Source organism: Podarcis muralis, chromosome 7, assembly GCF_964188315.1.
Source record: "Podarcis muralis chromosome 7, rPodMur119.hap1.1, whole genome shotgun sequence".
NCBI lineage: Eukaryota > Metazoa > Chordata > Lepidosauria > Squamata > Lacertidae > Podarcis > Podarcis muralis.
Window position 1 is genome coordinate 2,900,287 of NC_135661.1, and position 25,784 is coordinate 2,926,070.

The 25,784-nt window shown below is 48.6% G+C and overlaps 2 protein-coding genes across 5 annotated transcripts in view; one reads left to right on the forward strand and one right to left on the reverse strand.

The window, feature by feature from the left end:
- Positions 1-6,007, forward strand: part of LOC114589826 (methylenetetrahydrofolate reductase (NADPH)-like) — a 47,228-nt gene extending 41,221 nt beyond the window's left edge. Inside the window, exons 2-3 of the mRNA XM_077931024.1 lie at positions 2,641-2,742; positions 4,689-6,007. Of these exons, the coding sequence (XP_077787150.1) occupies positions 2,641-2,742; positions 4,689-4,859 (273 nt within the window). The 3' untranslated portion in view covers positions 4,860-6,007. The remainder of the gene's footprint in view (positions 1-2,640; positions 2,743-4,688) is intronic.
- On the reverse strand, positions 3,329-10,904 carry LOC114590216 (uncharacterized). Of its 4 annotated transcripts, none has more exons than XM_077931028.1 (5): positions 10,688-10,904; positions 9,372-9,558; positions 7,515-7,798; positions 6,240-6,492; positions 3,329-4,186 (listed from the first exon to the last, which is right to left on the reverse strand). In XM_077931028.1, exons 3-5 carry the CDS (start codon positions 7,652-7,654, stop codon positions 4,145-4,147), a joined length of 435 nt encoding a protein of 144 aa, XP_077787154.1. In that variant the 5' UTR covers positions 7,655-7,798; positions 9,372-9,558; positions 10,688-10,904; the 3' UTR covers positions 3,329-4,144. The 4 variants fall into 4 exon arrangements, 3 of the variants coding, with proteins under 3 accessions (XP_077787154.1, XP_077787152.1, XP_077787153.1); XM_077931026.1 differs by having other exon boundaries at positions 9,372-9,555; positions 10,688-10,897; XM_077931027.1 differs by having other exon boundaries at positions 7,515-7,700; positions 9,372-9,555; positions 10,688-10,895.
- Between the last annotated feature and the right edge of the window lie 14,880 nt (positions 10,905-25,784).

Consider the following 25,784-nt stretch of genomic DNA (forward strand, 5'->3'; position numbering starts at 1 on the left):
GGGCTGATCCTGCCACTCCCTGGGTTGTTAACCAAGAGAGCGAAGCCTGTCCGTTTCATGCTGATTAAGGAGGGGAAGTCCAATTCTATGCCCCTAGCTCACTCAGGGAAACACTTAATCTCAGGGTTGCGGGTTCAAGTCCCGTTTTGGGGCAAAAGATTCCTGCGTTGCAAGGGGTTGGACTAGATGACCCTCAGGACCCCTTCCAACTCTATGATTCCTGTGCTCTTCTAGGCATACTCCCCAAGTGTCCCTTGTCTCCAATGACAGTTCTGGAATTATGAAAGCCATCCCAGCTTCTGATTTGATCCTGGACTGTCCCTAATTCCGCTGCCAGTGCCGAGATCGGGGAATAGTATGAGCTGGCCCTTGTCCCAAGCCATGGCGGCTGCGGCGGCTGTGAGAGGGCATCCTGTTGCCTCTCCATGGCCTCTCCACGGCCGCTGCTACCAGCTTCCTCCCTTGGGCAGCTGCTAGTGGCTGCTAGATAGCGGGTGGGGAGGAGAGGCCACCACCATTAAGGCCCTGTTTGACGCGCCAGCTCTGAGGGGGAGGCAGAGGACAAGAAGAAAGAAAGAAAGAAATATTTAGCTGGGAAAGAAGAAAGGGGGAGGGGAGCAGAGCACAAGGAATCTTGATTTTTGGACAGGGAAACCTCAGTTTTCGAGCGTATCGGATGCTGAACGATTCGGAACCCGAACGCCGAAAACTCGGAAGCAATTCTTTTCGTTTCAAAGTCAAACGGCTTCCGAGTCACATTTCTCCATTTTTTCAAGGGATTTCACGCCCATTGCGCCTCGGCTGTCGAACGTTTTGGAAGTCGAACGGTCTTCAGGAACGGATTACGTTTCAAAAACTGCTGTATTTGAAAAAAGTGATTTGTGCGTCTGCATCTAATCTTGCCCCTTTCTAAAATGTATTCATTGGCGTGTGCTTCTCTTTTTGTCAATTGACCAAAAAAGAAAGCCGGGGTGAAGGGTTTTTCTCAGGAGGGCGTTTGTGCTGCATCCCATTGGTGTGGTCGTGGTGGGAATCCTCCGCTGGGATGGGTTGGGGAACAAAAATGGGGGTTGGGGATGAGGAGGGTCAGTTGAGTGGGGAGTGACAAATGCCCCTCTTTTCATCTAAGGAACGTTGGAGGGTATGGCTGGGTGGTGGCTTCAGGGTGGGGTTTGAGGGAGGCTCTGGGTTTTCCGCCCAGGCCTCTCCCTCCTTGCCCTGTTGCTCTGTCCTGACAGGGTTCCTTCCTGATGTTGCAGGTGGGATTTGAGGAGGCCGCCGCAGATGTCTCTGAGGAAGTGCCGTCCGCAGATGTCGAACAGAGGCCAAGCAGGAAGATGCAAGCGAGGCCCAACTGGCAGGGAAGTAGGGCCGGATTTAGAGTCGTGCCCCCTGGATCATGCACCTTCATTGTATTGCTCCCATCACAGGCTGAAGACACAACCACTTTGGCTTCGCGTGTGCAGAGGAGGGCAACTAGGATGATCTAGAAGCTAAGCCTTGTGAGGAACGGTTGAAGGAGCTGGGGATGTTTAGCCTGCAAAAGAGGAGACTGAGAGGAGATATGGTAGCCATCTTCAAAGATGGCTGTCACATGGAGGATGGAGCAAGCTTGTTTCCTCCTGCTCTGGAAGGTAGGATTCAAACCAGTTGCTTCAAGTTGCAGGAAAGGAGTTGGATGGGCATCTGCCATGGATACTTGAGCTGAGATTCCTGCCTTGCAGGGGGTTGGACTAGATGACCCTCGGGTCCCTTACAACTCTATGATTCTATGATCCAAGAGACACGTTTTTCAGGTCACAGCAGATCGCTGTGACTGTAAGTTGTTTTGAACTGCTTTTAGCATTGATTTTTTTTCTTTATTACGGTCCAGAGACCCAACAAATTGTTACAAAGCAATGCACAATTCAGACAGCCTACCTCCAGGTTAAACAAGCATTTTGTTCAGACTTAAAGACAGGGATCATTGGTTCTTGCAACCACCGATAAAAACTTTGCCACTGCTAATGTTCTAGCGTTTGTCCGGTCTTCCAATAGGAACCTGACATAATGAGCCTCTGATTTTCCCAGGAAAGGTACCGGCAAGGGTAATATCAGTTCAGCCTTGGCTTGCTCATGTTTCGCAGCAAAATATGTTTTATAGAATCGATGTCTTGAGCACATGAGCCAAGTCTGTCCTGGTAGGGAACTCCTCTCAACCTGCCATCCAACACTGCAGAAGGAAAGACGTTTAGTCTGGCTTTGGTGAACAACCTTAGATAATTTGGTACTGAATTTTAAATTTCTGTAGTCCAACATTTAAATTGTAGACCGCCTTTTCTGTGATGTAGGTATGATGTATGGACGGGTAGTCTTGAGTGACAGGGCAGGGAATTTAAAATGTCTATATAAGGCCTTGCGCACCATTGTTCTGGGTTCCCTATTAGGGACTTTGTCTTCTTTCCATCTCTGGGCCGGTAACAACCGGGTGGCTGTCGTCGCATACATAAAAAGTATTTTCTGCTCCCTTGGAATATCGGCACCTACAATTCCTAATAGAAAAACCTCTGCTCCCCCCCCCCCCAAGTTAATTTAAACATTTAAATTGTGCCATTGCTGGGATTCTTTGGTGTCAACATCTCCTCTCTCGACTCCTTCCAGGCTTACCTGGAGTTCTTCACCTCCAGCGAGAACGTCAGAGCCCTCCAAACAGTGTTGAAGAACTACGGCCAGCGAGTGAATTACCACATTGTCAATGTCAAGGTGTGTCCTTCCTCAGTGCCAGATTACCAAACAGACAGACTGGGCACTGGCCTACGAGCCTAGGGGCCCCTCAACAACGGATCAAAATAATATTGATTGGCATGGTTGGCCAATTGGTGTCAAGGAAGGACAGGATGTTTTTTTATGTATGCTACCACAGCAGCAAGGGTTCTTTTAGCAAAGTGTTGGAAGACACAAGAACTACCCACGCTGGAAGAATGGCAGACGAAGGTGATTGATTATATGGGACTGGCGGAGATGACTGGCAGAATCCGTGATCAAGGAAAAGAGACGGCGGAAGAAGATTGGAAGAAATTTAAAGTATATCTTAAGAACTGTTGTAAAATTAATGAGTGCTAAAATGCCATGGGTAAAGAAACAATATAGAAGTACAGCTGTAAATGATTAAGTAAGAGAAGAAGGGGGAAAAAAATAAAGAAAATGAGTAATCAGTTAATTGAAGTGAGGGGTTGCTGAAGAAATTTTAAAATAGGGATGCAGAAAGGGGAGGCATGGGGAAGTCGGGGAAGTAAGATTTATGAAAAAGAGGTTTTGAAATTATACGTGTTTATATGTTTGTTTGTCTATGTATTGTGTTTTGTATTGTTTTTAATTTATGTTGGAAAATTAATAAAAATTTATGGAAAAAACAAAAAAACAACAAAATAATATTGATTTGATCTTGAAAGAAAATTGGGAAATAATTTGTGAGGGGGCCTGCGAGATTCTGACTGCCTAGGAGCCTCCACTGGGTTTAATCCGACCCTGGTCCTTCCTCTGGTAGGCTGGCAGTGAAAACGTTTCCGTGGAAACTTGGGATGCTTGGACTGAGAGCGTATGTGGGGAGCAAACCCTCTGCTTGTGATCTCTGGAGAATATTTTGAGAACTGTTCAGCCTCTGCTAGGACAATTGGCATTGGGTTCATGGCTCCTCCTTGTGGCCCAGTTTCAATGCCTCCTGTTTAGCCAGAGAATCTGATCAGCTGAGCATATCGTTCCCTGGAGGAGTTTTCTGGATGCAGGGAGGAATAATAATAATAATAATAATAATAATAATAATAATAATAATAATAATAATAATTTATTATTTATACGCCACCCATCTGGCTGGATTTCCCCAGCCACTCCGGGCGGCTTCCAACAGAACACTAAAATACAATAACCTATTAAACATTAAAAGCTTCCCTAAACAGGGCTGCCTTCAGATGTCTTCTAAAAGTTTGGTAGTTTTTTTTCTCTTTGACATCTGGCGGGAGGGCGTTTCACAGGTCAGGCGCCACTACCGAGAAGGCCCTCTGCCTGGTTCCCTGTAACTTGGCTTCTCATTGCAAGGGAACCGCCAGAAGGCCCTTGGCACTGGACCTCAGTGTCCAGGCAGAATGATGGGGGTGGAGATGCTCCTTCAGGTATACTGGACCGAGGCCTGTTCAGTTGGGCCTGAGATCTGTAAAAAAGAAAAAGAAAAAAGGTAAAGGACCTGTGGATGGTTAAGTCCAGTCAAAGGCGACTATGGGGTTGCGGAGCTCATCTCGCTTTCAGGCCGAGGGAGCCGGTATTTGTCCGCAGACAGCTTTCCGGGTCATGTGGCCTGCAGGACTAAACCGCTACTGGCGCAACGGGACACCGTGACGGAAACCAGAGCGCACAGAAACGCCGTTTACCTTCCCACCGCAGCAGTACCTATTTATCTACTTGCACTGGGGTGCTTTCGAACTGCTAGGTTGGCAGGAGCTGGGCCCGAGCAACGGGAGCTCACCCCGTGGCGGGGATTCGAACCGCTGACCTTCTGATCGGCAAGTCCAAGAGGCTCAATGGTTTAGACCACAGCGCCACCCGTGTCTTGAGATCTGTACAGGCCTGGCAGCAAGTTAACAGGTGTATACAAAACCGTGATGCAGCTGTTTCCCTCTCTTCCTTCTAAACAACCTCCTGTTTCCCGTCGGTAGGGTGAGAACATCACCAACGCGCATGAAATGCAACCCAATGCTGTAACGTGGGGCATCTTCCCCGGCAGAGAGATCATTCAGCCGACGGTTGTAGACCCGGTTAGCTTCATGTATTTAAAATCAAAGTGCCTTTCTGCAGGGAAGTTCCATCCCACCGCTGCCACCATGTAGTAAAGGGGCTCCTTTACTACTACTAATAATAAAATTTATTCATACCCCGCCCTCCCCAGCCAAGACTGGGCTCAGGGTGGCTAACAACCAATAATAAAAAAATGTTGATTAAAATACAATTTAAAAGATTAAGATACAACATTAAAACATTAGGATGCAGCCTCTTCACAGGAGGGAAAAGGAAATAGAAAGAGGGGGAGGGAATCAAACTGATTCTAAGCCAAAGGCCAGGTGGAACAACTCTGTCTTACAGACCCTGCGGAAAGAAATCAGATCCCGCAGGGCCCTGGTCTCATGAGACAGAGCGTTCCACCAGGCTGTGTTGAAAAGGATAAACTTTCTATGGAAGCATCGTTGCTTCCAGCTGTGCCTCTGCTCTTCTTCCACAGCTGGAAACCGACAGCAGGGAGAGGGCTTTTGTGCTCAGATCCCGCTTGACTACTGCAACACGCTCTACGTGGGGCTACCTTTGAAGGTGACCCGGAAACTACAACTAATCCAGAATGCGGCCGCTAGACTGGTGATTGGGAGCGGCCGCCAAGGCCACATAACACCGGTCCTGAGAGATCTGCATTGGCTCCCAGTACGTTTCCGAGCACAATTCAAAGTGTTGGTGCTGACCTTGAAAGCCCTAAACGGCCTCGGTCCAGTATATCTGAAGGAGCGTCTCCACCCCCATCGCTCAGCCTGAGGTCCAGCGCCAAGGGCCTTCTGGCAGTTCCCTTGCTGCGAGAAGTGAGGCTACAGGGAACCAGGCAGAGGGCCTTCTCAGTAGTGGCGCCCGCCCTGTGGAACGCCCACCCATCAGATGACAAGGAAATAAACAACTACCTGACTTTTAGAAGACATCTGAAGGCAGCCCTATTTAGGGAAGTTTTTAATGTCTGATGTTTTATTGTGTTTTTAGTATTCTGTTGGAAGCCGCCCAGAGTGGCTGGGGAAACCCAGTCAGATGGGCAGGGTATAAATAATACATTACAGTGGTACCTCAGGTTAAGAACTTAATTCGTTCTGGAGGTCCGTTCTTAACCTGAAACCGTTCTTAACCTGAGGTACCACTTCAGCTAATGGGGCCTCCCGCTGCCGCCGCCGCCACCACACGATGTCTGTTCTCATCCTGAAGCAAAGTTCTTAACCTGAAGCACTATTTCTGGGTTAGCGGAGTCTGTAACCTGAAGCGTATACTGTAACCCAAGGTACCACTGTAGTATTATTATTATTATTATTATTATTCCCATAAGGGGCATCTGGTCATTCACTGTGGAAACAGGATGTTGAGCGAGATGGGCCTCATCCAGCAGGCTCCTCTTACGTTCTTGTTCAAGCTCTGGAACCCCAGATACCAGCCACCTGCGAAACTCACCACCACCCCCAGCTCACCTGGCTGACGGAGCTAAAACGCAGAGCCCAGGACCCCCTGATCGCTTTCCTCCATCGCCACATCGCCCCGTACCCCGCCAGTCTCCGCCGTGGGCGTTCGCCTTTCCGTCGCCGCTCAGCTCTCTGGAACTCCGCCTTCCACCTCCCGAAGCAGGACGCCAGAAGACGCTGCCCCCTGGCCCTCTCAAACCACGCTAGAGTCATGCGCCATGTAGAAAAGCGGTCGGCTGCCGCGGACCAGGAAGTGAAAGCCCTGGTGAATTTCATATAAAAAAAAGGGATGAAAGAGCCTATCCATTTCCATTCTTGTCTTTCCAATCTTAACTATCCACATCTGTAATCTAAACAGGCCATCAACAACTGAGTGCAAATTTTTCCTTACAAACACATTTTTTTGCAATTTTGCCCATTTTTAAATACAAAGCAATGTTCCCTAATGCTGTTGGAAGTTTAAGTGCAACTCAGGGATTTGCATGGGGCTTAAGCAGATAGGGGACGCGGGTGGCGCTGTGGGTAAAACCTCAGCGCCTAGGACTTGCCGATCACATGGTCGGCGGTTCGAATCCCCGCGGCGGAGTGCGCTCCCATTGCTCGGTCCCAGCGCCTGCCAACCTAGCAGTTCGAAAGCACCCCTGGGTGCAAGTAGATAAATAGGGACCGCTTACCAGTGGGAAGGTAAACGGCGTTCCGTGTGCTGCGCTGGCTTGCCAGATGCAGCTTGTCACACTGGCCACGTGACCCGGAAGTGTCTGCGGACAGCGCTGGCTCCCGGCCTATAGAGATGAGCGCACAACCCTAGAGTCTGGCAAGACTGGCCCGTACGGGCAGGGGTACCTTTACCTTTACCTTAAGCAGATAGAGTGAGAGACCTCCAGATTCCCAGACTATCCCTTTACCTTCAACCTCTATGCTGACTACTCTCTATCCTTTGAAGTTTTGACTGATACATTTTACGTCGCTCCCTGTTTAAATTTCTTCCTCCCCTCTCACCCTTCCTCTGGACCTCAATGTACTTCTAGGTGGTTTCTTGGTTTCTCCAACTGGATAGCTAGGACTATAAACAATGTACAGTGGTATCTCGGAAGTCGAACGGAATCCATTCCAGAAGTCCATTCAACTTCCAAAACATTCAGAGACCAAGGCGCGGCTTCTGAATGGCTGCAGGAAGCTCGTGCAGCCAATCAGAAGCCCCGTCGGACATTTGGCTTCCAAAGAACGTTCGCAAACCGGAACACTCACTTTTGGGTTTGCGGAATCCCTGCCCAAGACTCTTACCCGGAGAGGAGAGCCCGCTTGCGGTGTTGTTTTGCCTTCAGGTTTTGCACAGTCCTGGCTGACCAAAACGCAAAGCATTTCGCCAGCAGCTGCCTCCGATTCTGGGTGTGGCCATAACCCAGAGGGAACGGCGCTTGCATGTGAAGATCTGTGGCAGCGAGATCTTGCGAGTCACTGGGGAAATGGCTGGGAGAAGGGGAGCCGTGATGAGGAAGGTGACCTGAGTCTTCAATCGTCAACGACGAGGAGATGCTAGCCTGGCTACCGTCCTCCAAGCTGCCTTCCTATTCCCAGTCATGAAATGACAGAAGTATTAATTTTGTGCTTCTAAATGCTGGTTTATTTAAGATTATATACAGAGAGAGTGAGTCTCTACTGCTACCGGAAGAGACCCACTAAATTATAATAATAATAATAATAATTTATTTATGCCCCGCCCATCTGGCTGAGTTTCCCCAACCACTCTGGGCGGCTCCCAATCAAGTGTTAAAAACAGTACAGCGTTAAATATTAAAAACTTCCCTGAACAGGGCTACCTTCAGATGTCTTTTAAAGATAGGGTAGCTGCTTATTTACTTCACATCTGAAGGGAGGTTGGCAGTTTGAATCCCCACAGCAGGTTGAGCTCCCGCTGCTAGGTCCCTGCTCCTGCCAACCTAGCAGTTCGAAAGCACCTCAAAGTGCAAGTAGATAAATAGGTACTGCTCCGGCGGGAAGGTAAACGGCGTTTCCGTGCGCTGCTCTGGTTCACCAGAAGCGGCTTAGTCATGCTGGCCACATGACCCGGAAGCTGTACACCGGCTCCCTTGGCCAGTAAAGCGAGATGAGCGCCACAACCCCAGAGTCGGCTACGACTGGACCTAATGGTCAGGGGTCCCTTTACCTTTAATATTTTGCTGGAAGCCGCCCAGAGTGGCTGGGGAGGCCCAGCCAGATTGGTGGGGTATAAATAATAAATTATTATTATTATTATTATTATTATTATTATTATTATTATTATTGCTGCTACTGCTGCTGCTGCTGCTGCTGTGAAAACTGCAGGGCAGCAAATACTGGCCTCTCTTGCAAGGCTCTTGTGAAGAATGCAGAACAGCATCATGCAGGGCTAACATTTATTTTAAAAAAATATTTGTTTAATCTGTAGCAATAATACAAAACAGAGACATTGACCTACCTCTCAAGGTTGCTGTGAAAGCTGCAGGGCAGCAAACCCTGGCCTCCCTTGCAAGGCTCTTGTGAAGATAATCATGCAAAGACATAGAGCAGCATTGCGTGATGCTAATGTAGTGTTTTAGAAACTAGGGTCTCCAGGTTGTTTTGGGTCTACAATTCCTGCTAGCTAGGGATGATGGGAGTTGTAGTCCAAAAACAGCCAGAGACCTGAGGTTGGGAAACTGTGCTAATGCAAACCTACCCCAGAAAGTTGTCGCAAAAAGGTTAAGAACGTAAGGTGCGACCAAGAAGCCCACATATAAAAATTACATAGGCGCCGACTCCATGGGGCTTGAGGGGGCCCGAGCCCCCTCAAAAATTCGTTTGGGGGGGCTCCGCCTCCCCAATAATCTCCGGCGCCCCTCCAGCAGAGCGCCATCGCCGCCCCTCCCCCAGCCCAAAATGCACAGGGAGGGGCGGGCTGCATGCCTCCTGCCCTCCCTCCCGAGCAAAAGCTCCACCCAATTTCCTTTGGAGCTGATTAATAGGCGCAGCACGCTCTCCCCTATTCGCTCACGAGGAGGCGGCGCCACTTTATTTGCATATTCATGAGCTTATTTATTATTCATGAGCTTTCCCGGGCCCCCCCAATATTTTTTATAAGTCCGCGTCCCTGAAAAATTATCATCACTGTGCTCAGCTCACCGGCTTAGCAGCCCTCTCTGCACCTGAGCCACCAATGGCAGGATCCGCCGGGCTGCCCTGTAGCGGGAACGCCAGGCCTCAAACGCGCTCACCAGCCTCTTTTTCTCCAGGAGGGCGAGAGCTTCCTGGGTGCGAATCTCCTCTTTCTCCAGACGCTCCTTCTGAAGGCGCCACAATCTGAAAGCTGCTGCGTTACAGGGGGAAAGAGGGGGGGAGACATCGGGGGTGAGGAGAGCGCCAGGTGGGTAGATTTTCGTTTCCAAGCACAATTCAAAGTGTTCAAAAGCCCTAAATGGCCTCAGTCCAGTATATCTCCCATCGTTCTGCCTGGACACTGAGGTCCAGCGCCAAGGGCCTTCTGGCGGTTCCCTTGCAATGGGAAGCCAAGTAACAGGGAACCAGCCAGAGGGCCTTCTCGGTAGTGGCACCCGCCCTGTGGAACACCCTCCCACCAGATGTCAAAGAGGACAACAACTACCAGACTTTTAGAAGACATCTGAAGGCAGCCCTGTTTAGGGAAGCTTTTAATGTTTAACAGACCATTGTATTTTAATATTTTGTTGGAAGCTGCCCAGAGTGGCTGGGGAAACCCAGCCAGAGGGGCGGGGTATAAATAATAAATTATTATTATTATTATTATTATTATTATTATTATTATTATTATTACAGTGGTACCTCTGGTTAAGTACTTAATTCGTTCCGGAGGTCCGTTCTTAACCTGAAGCACCACTTTAGCTAATGGGGCCTCCCGCTGCCGCCACACCGCCGCTGCGCGATTTCTGTTCTCATCCTGGAGCAAAGTTCTTAAACCGAGGTACTATTTCTGGGTTAGCGGAGTCTATAACCTGAAGCGTTTGTAACCTGTAGCATATGTAACCCGAGGTACCACTGTAATAATAATAATAATAATAATAATAATAATAATAATAATAATAACAACAACAACCAGCACCGATCTGTTTGGGGCTTGGTGGCCCCAATCCTGCATCCTGCACTGGATAACCTCCCTGCTCCCAGATCCGCATTTGTCTTCAGGGGGTTGTTTATTCCTGATTCACCCCCTTCCGATTTGCATGATGCGAGTGGTTTTCTGGTGGCCCTAGGCCATTGCATGCAGGCCTGCTCTGCACCCCTTCTACCTAAGAACGGAAGAGGAGCCCCGCTGGAGCAAATCGGGAAAGCCTCTCCTCCTAACCCAGTATCCTGTTCCCGACGGCGGACAGCCTTGACACCGCTTCCCTTGCCCCATGGAGGGATGGGGGGGGGGGGGAGAATTGCTAGGGGAGAGGCACGGGGTGCGGGTGGGGAAATCTCACCGGTGTCCCCGCCAAAGAAATAACCGAGCCAAGCGACTGTCCCTCAGTGAGGAGGGAGGACAGGGGAGAAGCCCCCGAGACGAGGCGGAGGAAGAGACTCCCTTTCCGTTGCAAACCAAGCTCCCGCGCCTTCCTTTCAACCGAGGGAAATGCAACGGGGGGAAGCCAAGGGGGGCTCGGACAGCCCACAGCCGCCGCAGCCTCTCCGATGGGGCCGCGGCAGGGATCTCGAGAGGGGCGCGCAAGGGCGCCGCTTTGCTGCACGTTGCGCGGGGCTGACTTGCCCCATATTTATTCACTTACTACTTACTATTTACTTACTTACTACTTACTACTACTGTACTTACTACTTCAGAAATATCAACACCCTCAGATATGCAGATGACACAACCTTGATGGCAGAAAGTGAGGAGGAATTAAGGAACCTTTTAATGAGGGTGAAAGAGGAGAGCGCAAAATATGGTCTGAAGCTCAATATCAAAAAAACGAAGATCATGGCCACTGGTCCCATCACCTCCTGGCAAATAGAAGGGGAAGAAATGGAGGCAGTGAGAGATTTCACTTTCTTGGGCTCCATGATCACTGCAGATGGTGACAGCAGCCACAAAATTAAAAGACGCCTGCTTCTTGGGAGAAAAGTGATGAGAAACCTAGACAGCATCTAATAAAGCAGAGACATCACCTTGCCAACGAAGGTCCGTCTAGTTAAAGCCATGGTTTTCCCAGTAGTGATGTATGGAAGTGAGAGCTGGACCATAAAGAAGGCTGATCGCCGAAGAATGGATGCTTTTGAATTCTGGTGCTGGAGAAGACTCTTGAGAGTCCCATGGACTGCAAGAAGATCAAACCCATCCATTCTGAAGGAAATCAGCCCTGAGTGATCACTGGAAGGACAGATCCTGAAGCTGAGGCTCCAATACTTTGGCCACCTCATGAGAAAAGAAGACTCCCTGGAAAAGACCCTGATGTTGGGAGAAGGGGAGGACAGAGGACGAGGTGGTTGGACAGTGTTCTCGAAGCTACCACCATGAGTTTGACCCAACTGCGGGAGGCAGTGGAAGACAGGAGTGCCTGGCGTGCTCTGGTCCAGGGGGTCACGAAGAGTCGGACACGACTAAACAACACTTACTACATCCCCTAATGCAAACACGTTCGTTTGTTGGTATGCCTCTGTGTCTCCCATCGCTAGGAAAATTAGAGCAAATTATATAGCCAAGATAGCCACCAACTGTAAAGGAGATGAATTTATTTGACCCTTTCTACTCCAAATATAATTGCACATTGTATTAACATCATTTTTTAATATATTAGTGGCCATGTGGTGATTTTAGCCTATAAATTTTATTGTTTAATGTCTTAACCTGTATATTAAGGTACTTTTATAGCTCTGTTTAGAGTAGTGTCTTGATAATATAAATGTTTTAAGTTTTTTGTATTAATCCAGCATATTTTCTTTTAATTGTTGAATGATCCTGTGTACATTGCGGCAGCCTTTGGCTATGTGCAATAAAACTGACTGACTGACTATTCACTTACTGAATTTATATAGCTGCCCCATACATCAGGATTTGGGGGGGGTGGGGAGAGAACTGAGTTCTCTGTGAAGCGATTGGTCAGTTAGGTAAGTATTTTTATTGACTTACTTGATTTTTTTTGGAGGAGGGCAGCTGCATACACCCACACCCCAGCTGTGCCCATGGCCCCATAGCACAAATACTCTAGGAAACCAGAGTGGTGTAGTGGTTAGAGTGTCGGACGTGGCCCTGGGTTCAAATCCCCCCAGAGTCATGAAGCTCACCTGGGTGACCTTGAGCCAGCCACCTAACCTACTTTGCAGGGTCGTAGGGATTAGCTGAAAACTGGCGTGATCCACATGGAAAAAACGGTGGGATAGAATTGCAGCAAATGAACTCTTCGGCTTACCTGCCGGCCGGATGGAGATGTCATTTGGCAACCTGGCACCCACATGGTCGCAACTGGAACTGTGCCAGTCACAAAAAGGCACCTTGTAGATTTCTAACATTGGAAAGAACGGAAGAAGATATCCCCCTGCGCGATCTCATAGTGCTTAAGCTCGGGGGCATCCAATGAAACTGAATGCGATTCAACACAGACGAAAGGAAGTCATTCCTTGATTTATCGGCTACTTTAAAACGAGGCTGCATTTTAAATTGCATTTTATCCTGTATTTTAAATTGGTTCCCCCCCCCCTTACTTTCCACCCTATTGTGTTTTTACTGTGAGCCCGGCTCTGGCCGGGGAGGGCGGGGTATAAATAAAATTTATTATGATTATGATTATTATTGCAGTGCACAAACTATGGAACTCACTCCTGCAGGAGACAGGGACGGTCAACTTGGATGGCTTTAGAAGAGGATTGGACACATTCACGCGGGACAACTGGCTATTGTGGTTTATTATTACGGGGCGAGTGCTTTGGAGCTTGTGTCCTGCTTGTGGGTTTTTCCTTGCTGCATCTGGTTTGCAACCATGGGATGCTGGACTAGATGGGCCTTTGAGCAGCTCAGTTGGTTAGAGCATGGTGCTGAGAATGCCAAGGTTGCAGGTTCAATCCCCGTATGGGACAACTGCGTATTCCTGCATTGCAGAGAGTTGGACTAGATGATCCCCAGGGTCCCTTCCACCTCTGATTCTTCTATGACTTCTGTCCCCCCCCCCCCCCGCTCAGCTGTTACAGCTCAAACCAAGAAGCGAGCCTAGCAGAAAGAAGCCACATGATCAAACTCAAGACTGAAACGTTTTATTAAAAGGGTTCTTTAATTTTCTCTAGGAAAACAATCATACATACAAAGAACAGGGGAAGAAAGGAAGGCTGTGTGTTTTCTCTAAGGCACAAAAGTGTTTTTGAGAGAGAAAAACGATCAGCACACCTACAGCAGTCATCAGAAATCATCGGCAGAAAAATGGCACAGTTGCAGCAACGGGCGAGGGCATGGATTGCTCTTTGGAAATAATATTAGCTGGCTCCTGTAAGCAGACAGATCCTCCAGCTAACAACTCTCTTGCTGAGTCTCTTAGTGGGGGGGGGGGACTATTTTATTGGGGGGGCTACTCTTCCCAGGGTAGCCTTGAGAGGCTCAATCGATCAGCATCAATGTGGCTGGAAAAAAATACAGAGAACTTTGCTATTGCAGAAGGAAATTGCAGAGAGTTGTACATATGACATTTCTGGGATCGGGGGGGGGGGGGACTTTAAAACATTGTTGTCCAAGGTGCGCTCTGGATTTGCAGCAGAAACTATGACAAAACCCTCAAGTCGAAGCCACAGGCTGCTTTGTTGCCAAAGTTTTTTTCCTCCCCTCCTAGACTGGTTTTTAGAAACCACGCTTCCTCTGGTGGGGAGGAAGAAGTGGGGTTGGGACTAAGTGGCGAAGACGGTTTTGTTCCCCAGCGCAGAAAGGAAAGGGCCCAGTGTTCTTTGGACGGTTCAGGGGACGCCTCAATAAGGAGGAGGTGGGGAGGCCTTGGTAGCCACGTCTGGGTAGGGGCGCAGCGGCTCCGGGTGGTCGATGGGCTGGTACGAGCTGCGGTCCTGCCCGACGTTGAGGACACCTGTGCAGAAGGAAAGGGGAAAGCGACAACTTTTAGTCTTCGGATGCAGCACCCAGGGTTCAAGGTGTTCCCAGCAAGAATCTAAGTGCTGGGATGAGCTGCAACTGGAGAGCTAGCTGTAATTTTCTGAGCCGTGAATTAGACTATCACTTGCCTTTACAGCCCCCAATACCTTGCATCAATGGGACGCGGGTGGCGCTGCGGGTTAAACCACAGAGCCTAGGACTTGCCGATCAGAAGGTCGGCGGTTCGAATCCCCGCAACGGGGTGAGCTCCCGTTGCTCAGTCCCTGCTCCTGCCAACCTAGCAGTTCAAAAGCACGTCAAAGTGCAAGTAGATAAATAGGTACCGCTCCGGCGGGAAGGTAAACGGCGTTTCCGTGTGTTGCTCTGGTTTGCCAGAAGCGGCTTAGTCATGCTAGCCACATGACCCAGAAGCTGTACGCCAGCTCCCTCGGCCAATAAAGTGAGATGAGCGCCGCAACCCCAGAGTCGGTCACGACTGGACCTAATGGTCAGGAGTCCCTTTACCTTTATACCTTGCATCACAGCTCTGACCGCTGGCCATGTTGGCTGGAGGGCTACTGTTTCTCCACCTCTGAACTAGACCGTCACTTGTCTTCACTGCCCCTAGGGACCACTGACCATGGCAGCTGCGGCTGATGGGAAGTAGAATCTCATCTCAAATGCTGCAGGTTCCCCATCAATGAACCAGACCATCACTTGCCTTTACTGCCCCTGTTCCTTCTCAGTTCTGCCATTTTTTTTTTATGCATGGCCAGGCAGCCTGGTTGATGGACAACAAATCCCATCCTTGTCCCTATTGGCCATGCTGGCTGATGGGAGTTGGCAGTCCAACCATGTTTGGAGAGTCACAAGTTCCCATAACCATTGCACTTCTTTGTTCATTGCCAGTGATCAATTTCCAAAATGAGGGATAGGTGCTTTGTGTCCAGGAAACCTCGCCTCTCAGGTGGCACTTTTGGTTGCTGTGAGTGACTAGGTGGGGAAGCACTCTGCACATGCTCTTCCGCACCTTCTTTATGCAAAAACCCTAGAGTCCATTGGCCCAGTCTTTGCTGACTTTAAAAATAGTTTGGTAAACTCCGGGAGCTTGGGTCTATCTATGGAAAGGTAAAAGGTCAGGGCCCCCTTGACGGTTAAGTCCAGTCAAAGGCCACTATGGGGTGTGGCGCTCATCTCGCTTTCAGGCTGAGGGAGCCAGCATTTGTCCGCAGACAGCTTTCCGGGTCATGTGGCCAGCATGTCTAAACCAGACAGGACACCGTGACGGAAACCAGAGCGCATGGAAATGCTGTTTACCTTCCTGCCACAGCAGCACCTACCGTATTTTTCGCTCTATAAGACACACCCAACCATAAGACGCACCTAGTTTTTAGAGGAGGAAAACAAGAAACAAGAAAGCAATGCAAAGCCTCTTGAGTGAAGAGGGAGGAATGCTCCCACTGCGCTCATGAGGCTTTGCGTGGCTATCCCTGAAGCCAGAAGAGCAAGAGGGATCGCTGCGCACCAATCCCTCTTGCTCTTCTGGCTTCAGCGATAGCATTCACTCCATAAAATGAAGACACATTTCCCCATACTTTTTAGGAGGGGAAAAGTGCGTCTTATAGAGCAAACAACAACAACAACAACAACGGTATTTATCTACTTGCACTGGTGTGCTTTTGAACTGCAGAAATCCGTTCCGCGATTCTCTTCGTCTAGCGGTTTTTCCGTCTTGCGAGGCATTCGTCTTGCGGGGCACCACTGTAGTTGCTCTGGAAAAAAAGTGGGATTCTCTCTTCCCTCTTTTTATTTATTTGCACAGAGGTGCTCTTATGTGTGTGTTTTATTACAAATATAGCAGAGGGGGGAAAGGGAGAAGGAAGAGGAAAAAACAAACACCACCAATTCCTACTGACATTAAGAATAATTCATCATCCAAAAAGAGAAGAATAACCCATCAAAAAGGCTGTTGATTTTTCATCAGGTCTTTTTTTAAAAAATACCCCATACATACACCCCCCCACCCCACCCCCACACCATTGATTTATTAACCTCCTTCTCAAGGCAATTTACACATAAGGTAATTTAAAACCGTTAATAACACTTGAGACAACAAAAACACCTAAAGCAAGACTAAAACTGCCACCAGATTCAGCAGTAAACAGTGAGTTTTCTGGGGAAAGCAGACGGGCAAACGAAAAACTTCTCGAACTTGTGCCCAGAAAGCACTGGCCAAACAGAAGTAATATTGTGTGTGTGTGTGTGTGTGTGTGTGTGTGTGTGTGTGTGGAGGGGGGGGCAAACTTACTTGGAGACAAATCTTCTGCTCGGTATACAAAGAGCTGGAGCATGGCTCTGCGTACTGCTGGCATTACTGCTGCCTGCAGGAGGTTGGCTTCCAAATCGCCACTGTCTGGCAAATGGGCTGCATCCTTGGAGAAGAGAAAGGCGCAACATAAACCTGTGACCCAGATGCTGGTGGCCCTCTAGATGTTTTTGGCTCACAACCCCCATCAGCCCCAGCCTGCCCCAGCTGTGCTGGTGGGGATGGATGGGAACACAGGAAGCTGCCTTGTCATGGATCCGGCCATTGGCCTACCTGGCACAGTGCTGTCCACACTGACCAGCAATGGCTCCCAAGACTTTGGATGGGAGACATTCCCTGCCCCACCTGGAGATGCGGGGGGGGGGGGCAGGACTGTTGGGAAACTGCCAGGGAGATATAGTCCATCATGGCCCCAAGCCGGCTGCCGGACTTCCATCGATCTCCCGTAGCCAGGCAGATCCAGCAGTTAGCGACACGAAGCCTCAGAAATAGATTGCCACATTCCAGGCTTGTGCACACTGTTCTTTATCAGCAGAACCACAGCCAGAAAGCTTGCACCGTAGAAGAGAGCATAATTTACAGACTTTATTTAGCGTTGAACAGAACAAAGAGAAAACATGACCGTTCTGTGTCAGTGTCTCTGACCGACTGAAATCGAAAGGAAACAGCAAGCATAAACATCCTCAACAGGAAATACGCAGACTCTGTGACTCACAAGCCTGCTCTCTCTTAAGGTGGAACGTAAATATCCTAACATCCTCCCCCTTTCCGTGTAACCTGTAGTACCTGTGGTTCACCCAATTGCAACCTCTGTGTGTAAACCTTAAGTTGTTCTTTGTTAACAACCTTAGACAACAGATCAGCAGGAATTTCATTTCCTGCCATGTAGGACACCCGAATCAGTCCTTTCTGAATACACTCTCTTGCACGATGTAGCTTAATCTGCAAGTACTTGGTTCTTTGCTTGCAACTCTCGGAGTTCAGCAAAGCCAAACACGATCTATTGTCTTGATACACTTGTATAGGACATTTCACAGAAACCCCGATGTCCTTAAACAGTTGCATCAACCATTCACAATCCATGAGTGAAAATGACAGAGCATTGAGTTCTGCTTCACAGGAACTTAGGCTCACTGTTGTTTGCTTCTTGCACAACCAGTCAAACAGGCAGTGGTTGTACATGTAGCATACTCCAGAAGTGCTTGTACCATCCGTGGTGTCACTTCCAAAACTTGCATCTGCAAAGATTTCAAGACCTCCAGTCTTCTGACTGGTGAACCTCAGCCTGTAGTGCATAGTCCCTTTCAAATAGCGGGCTATGCGCTTCAGAGCTTTCCAATCCTGAACCGTAGGATTGTTGGCATGTCTGCTAAGCAGATTACAGCTTACAGCAATGTCAGGTCTTGAACATCTGGCAATGAAATTCAGCTTGCCTAGAACGCATCTGTATAGCGTTGTGTCAGAAAACGCTTCAGCAGTACTATCTACCTGGTAACCTGTCACCATCGGTGTGTCTGCTGGGTTTGCATCAACCAAATTCAACCTGGTTAATACATCAGCAATTTTCTGTGTTTGGTGTACCAGAAAATTACCTGCTTGGTCCTTCTCCACCTGCAGAGAAAGATAGTTGGATACCTCACCAAGATCCTTCATGTCAAAGTGCTCCTTCAGCTGAGCTAGGGTGCTTTGATAGAAAGCCTGATTCTTCCAAAACATCAGAAGATCATCAACAAAACATAAACAATACAGTTTGTTTTGCCCCTCCTCCTTGACAAACACACATGGATCAGCTTTGCCCTGGTGAAAACCTAGAGAAAGCAACGTTTCAGTGAGTTTTGTGTTCCAACACCTAGCACTCTGCTTGAGACCATATAAGGATTTCCGCAGTTTACAGACCATTCCCTTCTGTATCTCCATCCCATCAGGTGGAAGCATAAACAGCTCTTCGTTCAAAATCCCGTACAAAAAAGCTGTATTAATGTCATGATGGGAAACATGCAGTTTCTCCTCCGCAGCAATCTTGAGCATCAGCCGAATGCTCTCATATTTGACTGTGGGTGAGTAGGTCTCGTGGTAATCCTGTCCTGGTACCTGTGAAAAACCTCTGGCAACCAATCTGGCTTTGTGTCTGACAACCTTGCCATTTTGGTCTGTCTTGGCCTTGAAGACCCATTTGCTGCCAACCAGTCTCATTCCTGGGACTACCGGTACCAGTTCCCAAGTTTGGTTCCTGTTCAAGGAATCAACTTCAGCCTTCATGGCATTAAGCCAAGGCTCAGCATCTTTAGAGGTTAACTCCTGAACCTCTTTGAAGCTTGAAGGTTCCCACACCTTCTCTGAGCTACTAAGAACAGCAGTTGCTGTCTTAGCAAACTCATCAGCATACCTCTTAGGAGGTCTGCCTTTGGTCGCCCTTTCAGACCTACGTACTAGACGCAAGTCTTCTGGACTCATCTCCTCTTTCTTAGGAGAAAAATGACCAATGGTGAACAGTGGTTCTTCCAGTTCATTGTCAGACGCATCAGATGGTCTGACTGAGGCCTTTGCACTCTTGTAGTCTGCTGTGTCATCACTCTCACTGACATCAGCAGCAGCGCCGCCCACTGAACTGGAATCCGAACTCTGATCATCATCATCATCCTCATCATCATCATCCTCATCATCATCATCCTCAGCAGCTTCCTCAGCTTTAGCTGCTTGCTTGACATCACCTTCATCCTCCTCTGGGTAACTCTGGAAAATTCCCACATTTTCCCCCCACTTAGGATTGTACTCAACACTCCTTGTGAACTTTATGGATTTAGAGTTAGTCATCCATACCCTGTATGCACCTTTTTCGTACCCCATGAACAAACCATGTGCCCCACGCTTCCCAAGCTTGTTGGTTTGTGGGGTGCGTACCCACATGTCAGAACCAAATATTCTCATGTGTTTGGTGTTGGGTTTCTTGCCAAACATCTTCTCATAGGGGGTACAACCAATGGGTGATGACAATCTGCGATTAACGGAGTAAACCAGATTCCCCAAAGCCTCCCCCCAAAACTTATCAGGGAGATTGGCATCATGCAACAAGGTTTTCATTCCTTGCAGCAATGTTTGATTTGCTCTCTCCGCAAGCCCATTCATCCATGGCGATCTGGGGGTTGACATGTCATGCTGGATTCCCTTCTCAGTCAGGAAAGCTTCAAACTGCTGAGAAGTGAATTCCCCGCCCCGATCGGTAAAAAGACAGGAAATACGTTTACCGTGAGCATTCTCCAACCAAGCACAGAATGCCTTAAACTTCGGAAACGCTTGCGATTTCTGTTCGAGCATAAACACATGAATGTACCTAGTAAAAGAATCAATTAGAACCATGAAGAACCTTGCTCCTCCTAAAGAGGGCGTAAGTGGCCCAACCAGGTCCACATGCACTAGCTGGTAGGGTTTGGAAGCCTGCCTGCTAGACTCCTTGCCTTTTGGAGCAACCTTCACCTTGTTCTCTGCACAAGATACACATTTCATGTGAAATTTACAGGGTTTGATGTTCAAACCCTCAACCACCTCTGGCATCTTGGCCAGTGCCTTCCAAGAGAGGTGACCAAACCTTCGATGCGCTTCATGAATGCAACCTGCATGAAGAACTTTGTTAGTTTGTGCAACACAACAAGAATCAGCATTAGATACAACAGCAGTGTCCTCATAAGTTATATGGAACAAACCATCCATAAACTTTGCATGCAAATAGTCCTCTTTGCCTTTACTGATGACACAGACGCTCCTCTTGAAGGAAATCTGAAAACCACGTCCAGTAAGCTGCGGGACGCTCAATAAATTGCTTGCAGCTCCAGGAACATATAGTACCCCGCTGATGGTTGTGTGCAAACTTGCAAGTTTCACAGTCCCTTCTCCTGCAATTTGCAACGTCCTTCCATCAGCCAGGTGGATCTCACCTTCCTGAGGCTTGAAGGAGATAAAGAGGTGCCGATCCTTTGAGATGTGGCGGGTACAGCCCGAATCAACAACAAAGCTGCCTTTGGCTGTTGGAGCAGCATTCACAGCAAGCAAACCCTTGTTTTCCACTTGCTTGGGCTTTTGCAGCTTGCCCCCCTGCTGCTCCTGGCCAGCAGACGTGCCTTTAGCCTTTGGTGAAGCTGTGCCAGCAGACATAACCTTGTCTTCCACTGGCGTGGGCTTTTGCAGCTTGCCCCCCTGCTTCTGGTCAGCAGACGTGCCTTTAGCCTTTGGTGAAGCAGTGCCAGCTAACAAAGCATTGTTTTCCACTGGCGTGGGCTCTTCACCCTCCCTTCGCTCCTGGCCATCTGCAGACGCCTGTTTACCTTTGCCTTTCCGGCCTCTGCAAAGACGATGACCTTGGTTCCCATGAGAAACAGAGCTCTCAGCTGCCGACTCCTTGGCTCCCCCTGGAGGCTGGAATGCTGCCTGGGATGACATCACAGTCTGCTCCCCCTGCAGCTTGCAACCGGTGCCCTCAGCATCCCTGCATACACTCGCATTCTGGGAAACAGCTTGGACCTCCGATGCAGTCAAACTCTGGGCTGGGACAACTGAGTTGTGAGCTTTCATCAAAGCATACCACATTCCACGTGCAGTGGTGTTGCCAGCCAGCGTCTTAATTTCCTCAAGAGATACGGATAAGACTATTACGTCAATCGCCTTCGAATCATCGGCTTTCCATCTCTCTGTCAGAGGAACTGGGGGGGCCTCACTCACGGTATGCCACACCCTAAACTGACGCAGCAAACTCTCACACCATTTTGCCCAGGTCTGATAGTTGTGGCCATTTAGCTTCGGTGGACACGGAGCTACTTCTGAGGATTGTAAAAGATCCATCTCAGGTCTTTACGTGAGCCCAAGTCTTTATGCCTTCAAAGACTTATTATCTCGGCAGCCCATTAATCACGAACTCCCTGGCTTGGCTCCCAGGCCAATTAAGCCTTGCCGGAGTTCAAAGGCTCCTTGTTGAGGTAAACAGAAAAGCCTCCGCTCTCGCTGCTTTCGCTTTTCACATACCTCTCAAACGCAGTCTGTTGCAGCTTTACTCTCCTGTAGGTGCTGTGAATCTGGGCCCGAAACCTTGTTGTTGGGAAACTGCCAGGGAGATATAGTCCATCATGGCCCCAAGCCGGCTGCCGGACTTCCATCGATCTCCCGTAGCCAGGCAGATCCAGCAGTTAGCGACACGAAGCCTCAGAAATAGATTGCCACATTCCAGGCTTGTGCACACTGTTCTTTATCAGCAGAACCACAGCCAGAAAGCTTGCACCGTAGAAGAGAGCATAATTTACAGACTTTATTTAGCGTTGAACAGAACAAAGAGAAAACATGACCGTTCTGTGTCAGTGTCTCTGACCGACTGAAATCGAAAGGAAACAGCAAGCATAAACATCCTCAACAGGAAATACGCAGACTCTGTGACTCACAAGCCTGCTCTCTCTTAAGGTGGAACGTAAATATCCTAACAAGGACTTCCTGCAAGCAAAGCAGGTGCTCTGTCAGGGAGCTCCCTTCCCCATAATCCTTTTTCAGTCTCAAATATCGGGAGGGCCCTAGGTGGGTGAAAGCTGTCACAGACCATCTCTACAGAACACGGAGGGAGTTTCAGATTCAAACAGGGCATTTTCTGTGTTCATTTCAGTGGCAGCTGCAAAAGAAGCACAAACACTGTAGCAGGAACAAATGCAATGTTGGAACCAGCCGACAGTTATGCAAGGAAAGCTGTGGAAAACTCAACCCAGTTTAACAGGCATGCCGTCTCCCAAGAAAACAGTAGATCTGGCATGTGGGACCTGCTGTCCTGTAGCTTCTTCCTGTGGTGAGCCACACAGGAGGGCCACATGGGGGCAGGCAATGGTGTAAGGTGGGCCTTTTCGATTTAGCCAGGTACTCAGAGTAGAATTCATGGTTCTGTTTTCAAAACAACCTTATGAGGTAAGGTAATGAATTAATTATAGGTCTTTTCCCGCTGCTTGTTCATGTTCCTGGAAAAGTCTGCAACAGTTCAAATATAGGCACAAATAAAACTTAAATAAAGCTAAAGACCACAGAATTGCAAGAGCAATTAAAATTATCTGCAAAAGGTGAGAGAAGGAAAAGCAACAACAAAAGACAGGCTTCAGGCAAACTTCTCTGGGGAGGGTGTTCCATGGCTGGAGTGCTACTACCCGAAAGGCCCTTTAGATAGTGGGGGAACCCCAAGCAGCTTTCCTGTGAAGTTCTTAATGTAGGGGCAGGTGCAAATCGAGACAGGTGGTAAGGTCAAGATGGAGCAACTGGACCCCATTCACCCACTGAGCTTCAGGGCAAAATAGGAGTTTGAACCTTGTTCCCCACAGGAATAAGTCTAACACTCCATGTCCACCATCCCAGTCTGGCATAGGAATTTGGGTGGGGACCCCACATAGTAGAATCATGGAATCATAGTTGGAACGGATCCTGAGGATCATCTAGTTCAGGAATATGCAGCTGTCCCTTACTGAACCCGCAACCTTGATGTTCTCAACACCACACTCTAACTAACTGAGCTGATGTTGGCATCCTGTAGCAGGACCCAGGTATAGATAATATTTATCTTCTTAAAAATGTTGCTGCTAAAATCCCAAGTTCTTCCTATTTAGGCTGCTGGTACAAGGCCACCAAGAGTTCTGCTTGTCTAGTCAGCCTGTCCTGCTCTACTAAACCATTTAGCAAGTTGGCGTCTGACCTAGGTAAAGGTAAAGGTACCCCTGCCCGTACGGGCCAGTCGTGACCGACTCTAGGGTTGTGCGCCCATCTCACTTAAGAGGCCGGGGGCCAGCGCTGTCCGGAGACACTTCCGGGTCATGTGGCCAGCGTGACGAAGCTGCTCTGGCGAGCCGGCACAAGAGCAGCACACGGAAACGCCGTTTACCTTCCCGCTAGAAAGCGGTACCTATTTATCTACTTGCACTTTAGGGGTGCTTTCGAACTGCTAGGTGGGCAGGAGCTGGGACCGAAAGACGGGAGCTCACCCCGCCGCGGGGATTCGAACCGCCGACCATGCGATCGGCAAGCCCTAGGCGCTGAGGATTTACCCACAGCGCCACCCGCGTCCCACAGGCGTCTGACCTACCAGTCTTGAAAAATGATCCAAACAAGGCACCCCATCATTTTAATAGCTGCCAATGGCATCACATGAACTTGAATGCCCGTGACCAGCCTCTGTTGAGGTGGTGAAGATGTTGTAATGTAAAGATTTTTACCGGCGCCTGTTCTCCAGCTCCAAGGACACAGAGGTGAACTTTCACATAGCCCCTTAGTCCGGCATTGAGATTAGCTGGGTCATAGAGGCTCAGCCATTTGCCCATCAGAGCATGAGCTAGGGAAAAGAACAAGAGCCAACATTCACACCATCCAGAAGGGCCATCTAATTGTGGACAGACATTCATTTGAAAAACATTCGAAGATCCTGCTGGATCAGGCTTGGCCAGCATCCTGTTCTCACCAGGGCCTGTCAGATCCCTTTGGGACCCGAGCCCAAGAGCCCTCTCTCCCCCGGGGTTTCCAGCAGCTGGTCTTCAGAAGCCTTGCTGCCTCCAGCCATGGAGGCAGAGCATAGTCATCATGGCCAGCAGCCATTGATTGCCAAGGACAGCCTTTTCCTCCATCCTTTTTTAACGCCATCCTCGATGGCGGCCATCACTGCCTCCTGTGGCAGTGAGTTCCACAGTTCAATATTTTAACTGTTTAACTGCTTTGTGAAGAAGGGCTTTCTTTTATCTGTCCTGAATCTTCCAACATCATTGGTTGTTCATGAGTTCAGGTGTTATGAGAGAGGGAGAAAAACATTTCTCTGTCCACTTTCTCCAGGCCAGGCATCATTTTAGACACCTCTGTCATTTCACCTCTTGCCCACCTTTTCTCTTAACTAAAAAGTCCTCGCAGGGGAGTTGCTATGAGTAACAGTATCACAAGGATGCTTCCTTTTTGTCAAACGTCAATATAAAACTGTGTGACCTGGTCAGAGTCCCTCTTTCCTTACTCTGTAGGTAATATAAGCTGTCAAGCCCTAAATCTGAGGTCTGAGCTGAAACTTTTCACAAGTTTCCATGAATGGTTTTGGCCCTGTTGATGAGGGCTTCCTTTTCCAATTCTTTGAGGCACTCCTTGTGAAAAGGTTAATCCGATTGCTTACATTGCCTCACTAGCTCTCACTCTCAATTGCCTTCAATTGCCATCACCATATACTCAAATCTGACGGGCTCTATAGCGTAGTAATACCATCCCATGTCCTACAATAGCCGGTTTACATTTCATTTCCCACAAATATACATAGAAAATAGGCAATTTAAATATAGTAGTAGCACAACAGCTGTAATATGTAATACAAATATAATGCACTACAATATAAAAAGCATATTAGCACAAAACAACCAGTAGGACAATTAACAGGATCTGACACCAAAAACATCCATGGAGCTTGTGATGTGAGGATGGAGCACAAAGCCCAATGGAGGGCGGAGGAAGGGAACAGTGGCTGAAGGGTCTTGGACACCCTGCCTCCCAAGAGCCCTCAAACTCGCCACTGGCTCAAGACAAAAGTACCTGGAGATTCATACACAAGCTCGATCTCAATCTGCAGAGAGAGAAAAACAGAAGGAGTTACAGGAATTGTCAAGGAAAGGAAAAATTGAGCTGTGGGGAAATTTCAGGGCAATTCAGAATATTGCAAAGAGTTTGTGGTTAGACTAAATTGTGGTGGTTTTTCCATTTTGCGGGAGGTGGGGTTCCCTTCCAATCCTGTGATTTTATAACAAAAATGGGGTTCCACAGGAATAGGGGAGATTGCTAAAATGGTCAAATGCTTCTTTATTAAGGAAATAGCATAGGCAGGTCTATTAAGTATCTGTATTGTAATGTATGCTAATGTGTTGTCACAGAAACTCTAAATCTCTGGAGGCTCTTCTGGGTGGTCAGTGGAAGAGGGTGTGTCTCCCTCCCTCTCCCTGGCTAAAGGGGACGTCTTCAAGACCTTTTCTGTGTGGAAAAGGACACAGGAGAATGGCCGTCTGGGGGCTGGAGCTACAGAAGAGACACAGAGGCCTGACTTGCTCTCTGCAAGAATCCAAAGCTATGGCTTTGGTGACCCACCCCAGGAACCTAAAGTAGGAGGAAGAGATGATCAGCTGGAAGATTAATGCTGTAAACCTTCCAGAACATGCTCAGCCTGTGTTTA

Bases quoted from the DNA above. Each gene is read 5' to 3' on its own strand.
- LOC114590216 (XM_077931028.1), bottom strand. From the start codon at position 7,654: ATGCAAGCGCCGTTCCCTCTGGGTTATGGCCACACCCAGAATCGGAGG. The intron at 6,493-7,514 runs GTAAGAGTCTTG...GAAATTCACCAG, and splicing joins AAGCGGGCTCTCCTCTCCGG to GGCTTTCACTTCCTGGTCCG. The intron at 4,187-6,239 runs GTGAGCTGGGGG...TCTTTTTTACAG, and splicing joins GTTTTAGCTCCGTCAGCCAG to ATCTCAGGCCCAACTGAACA.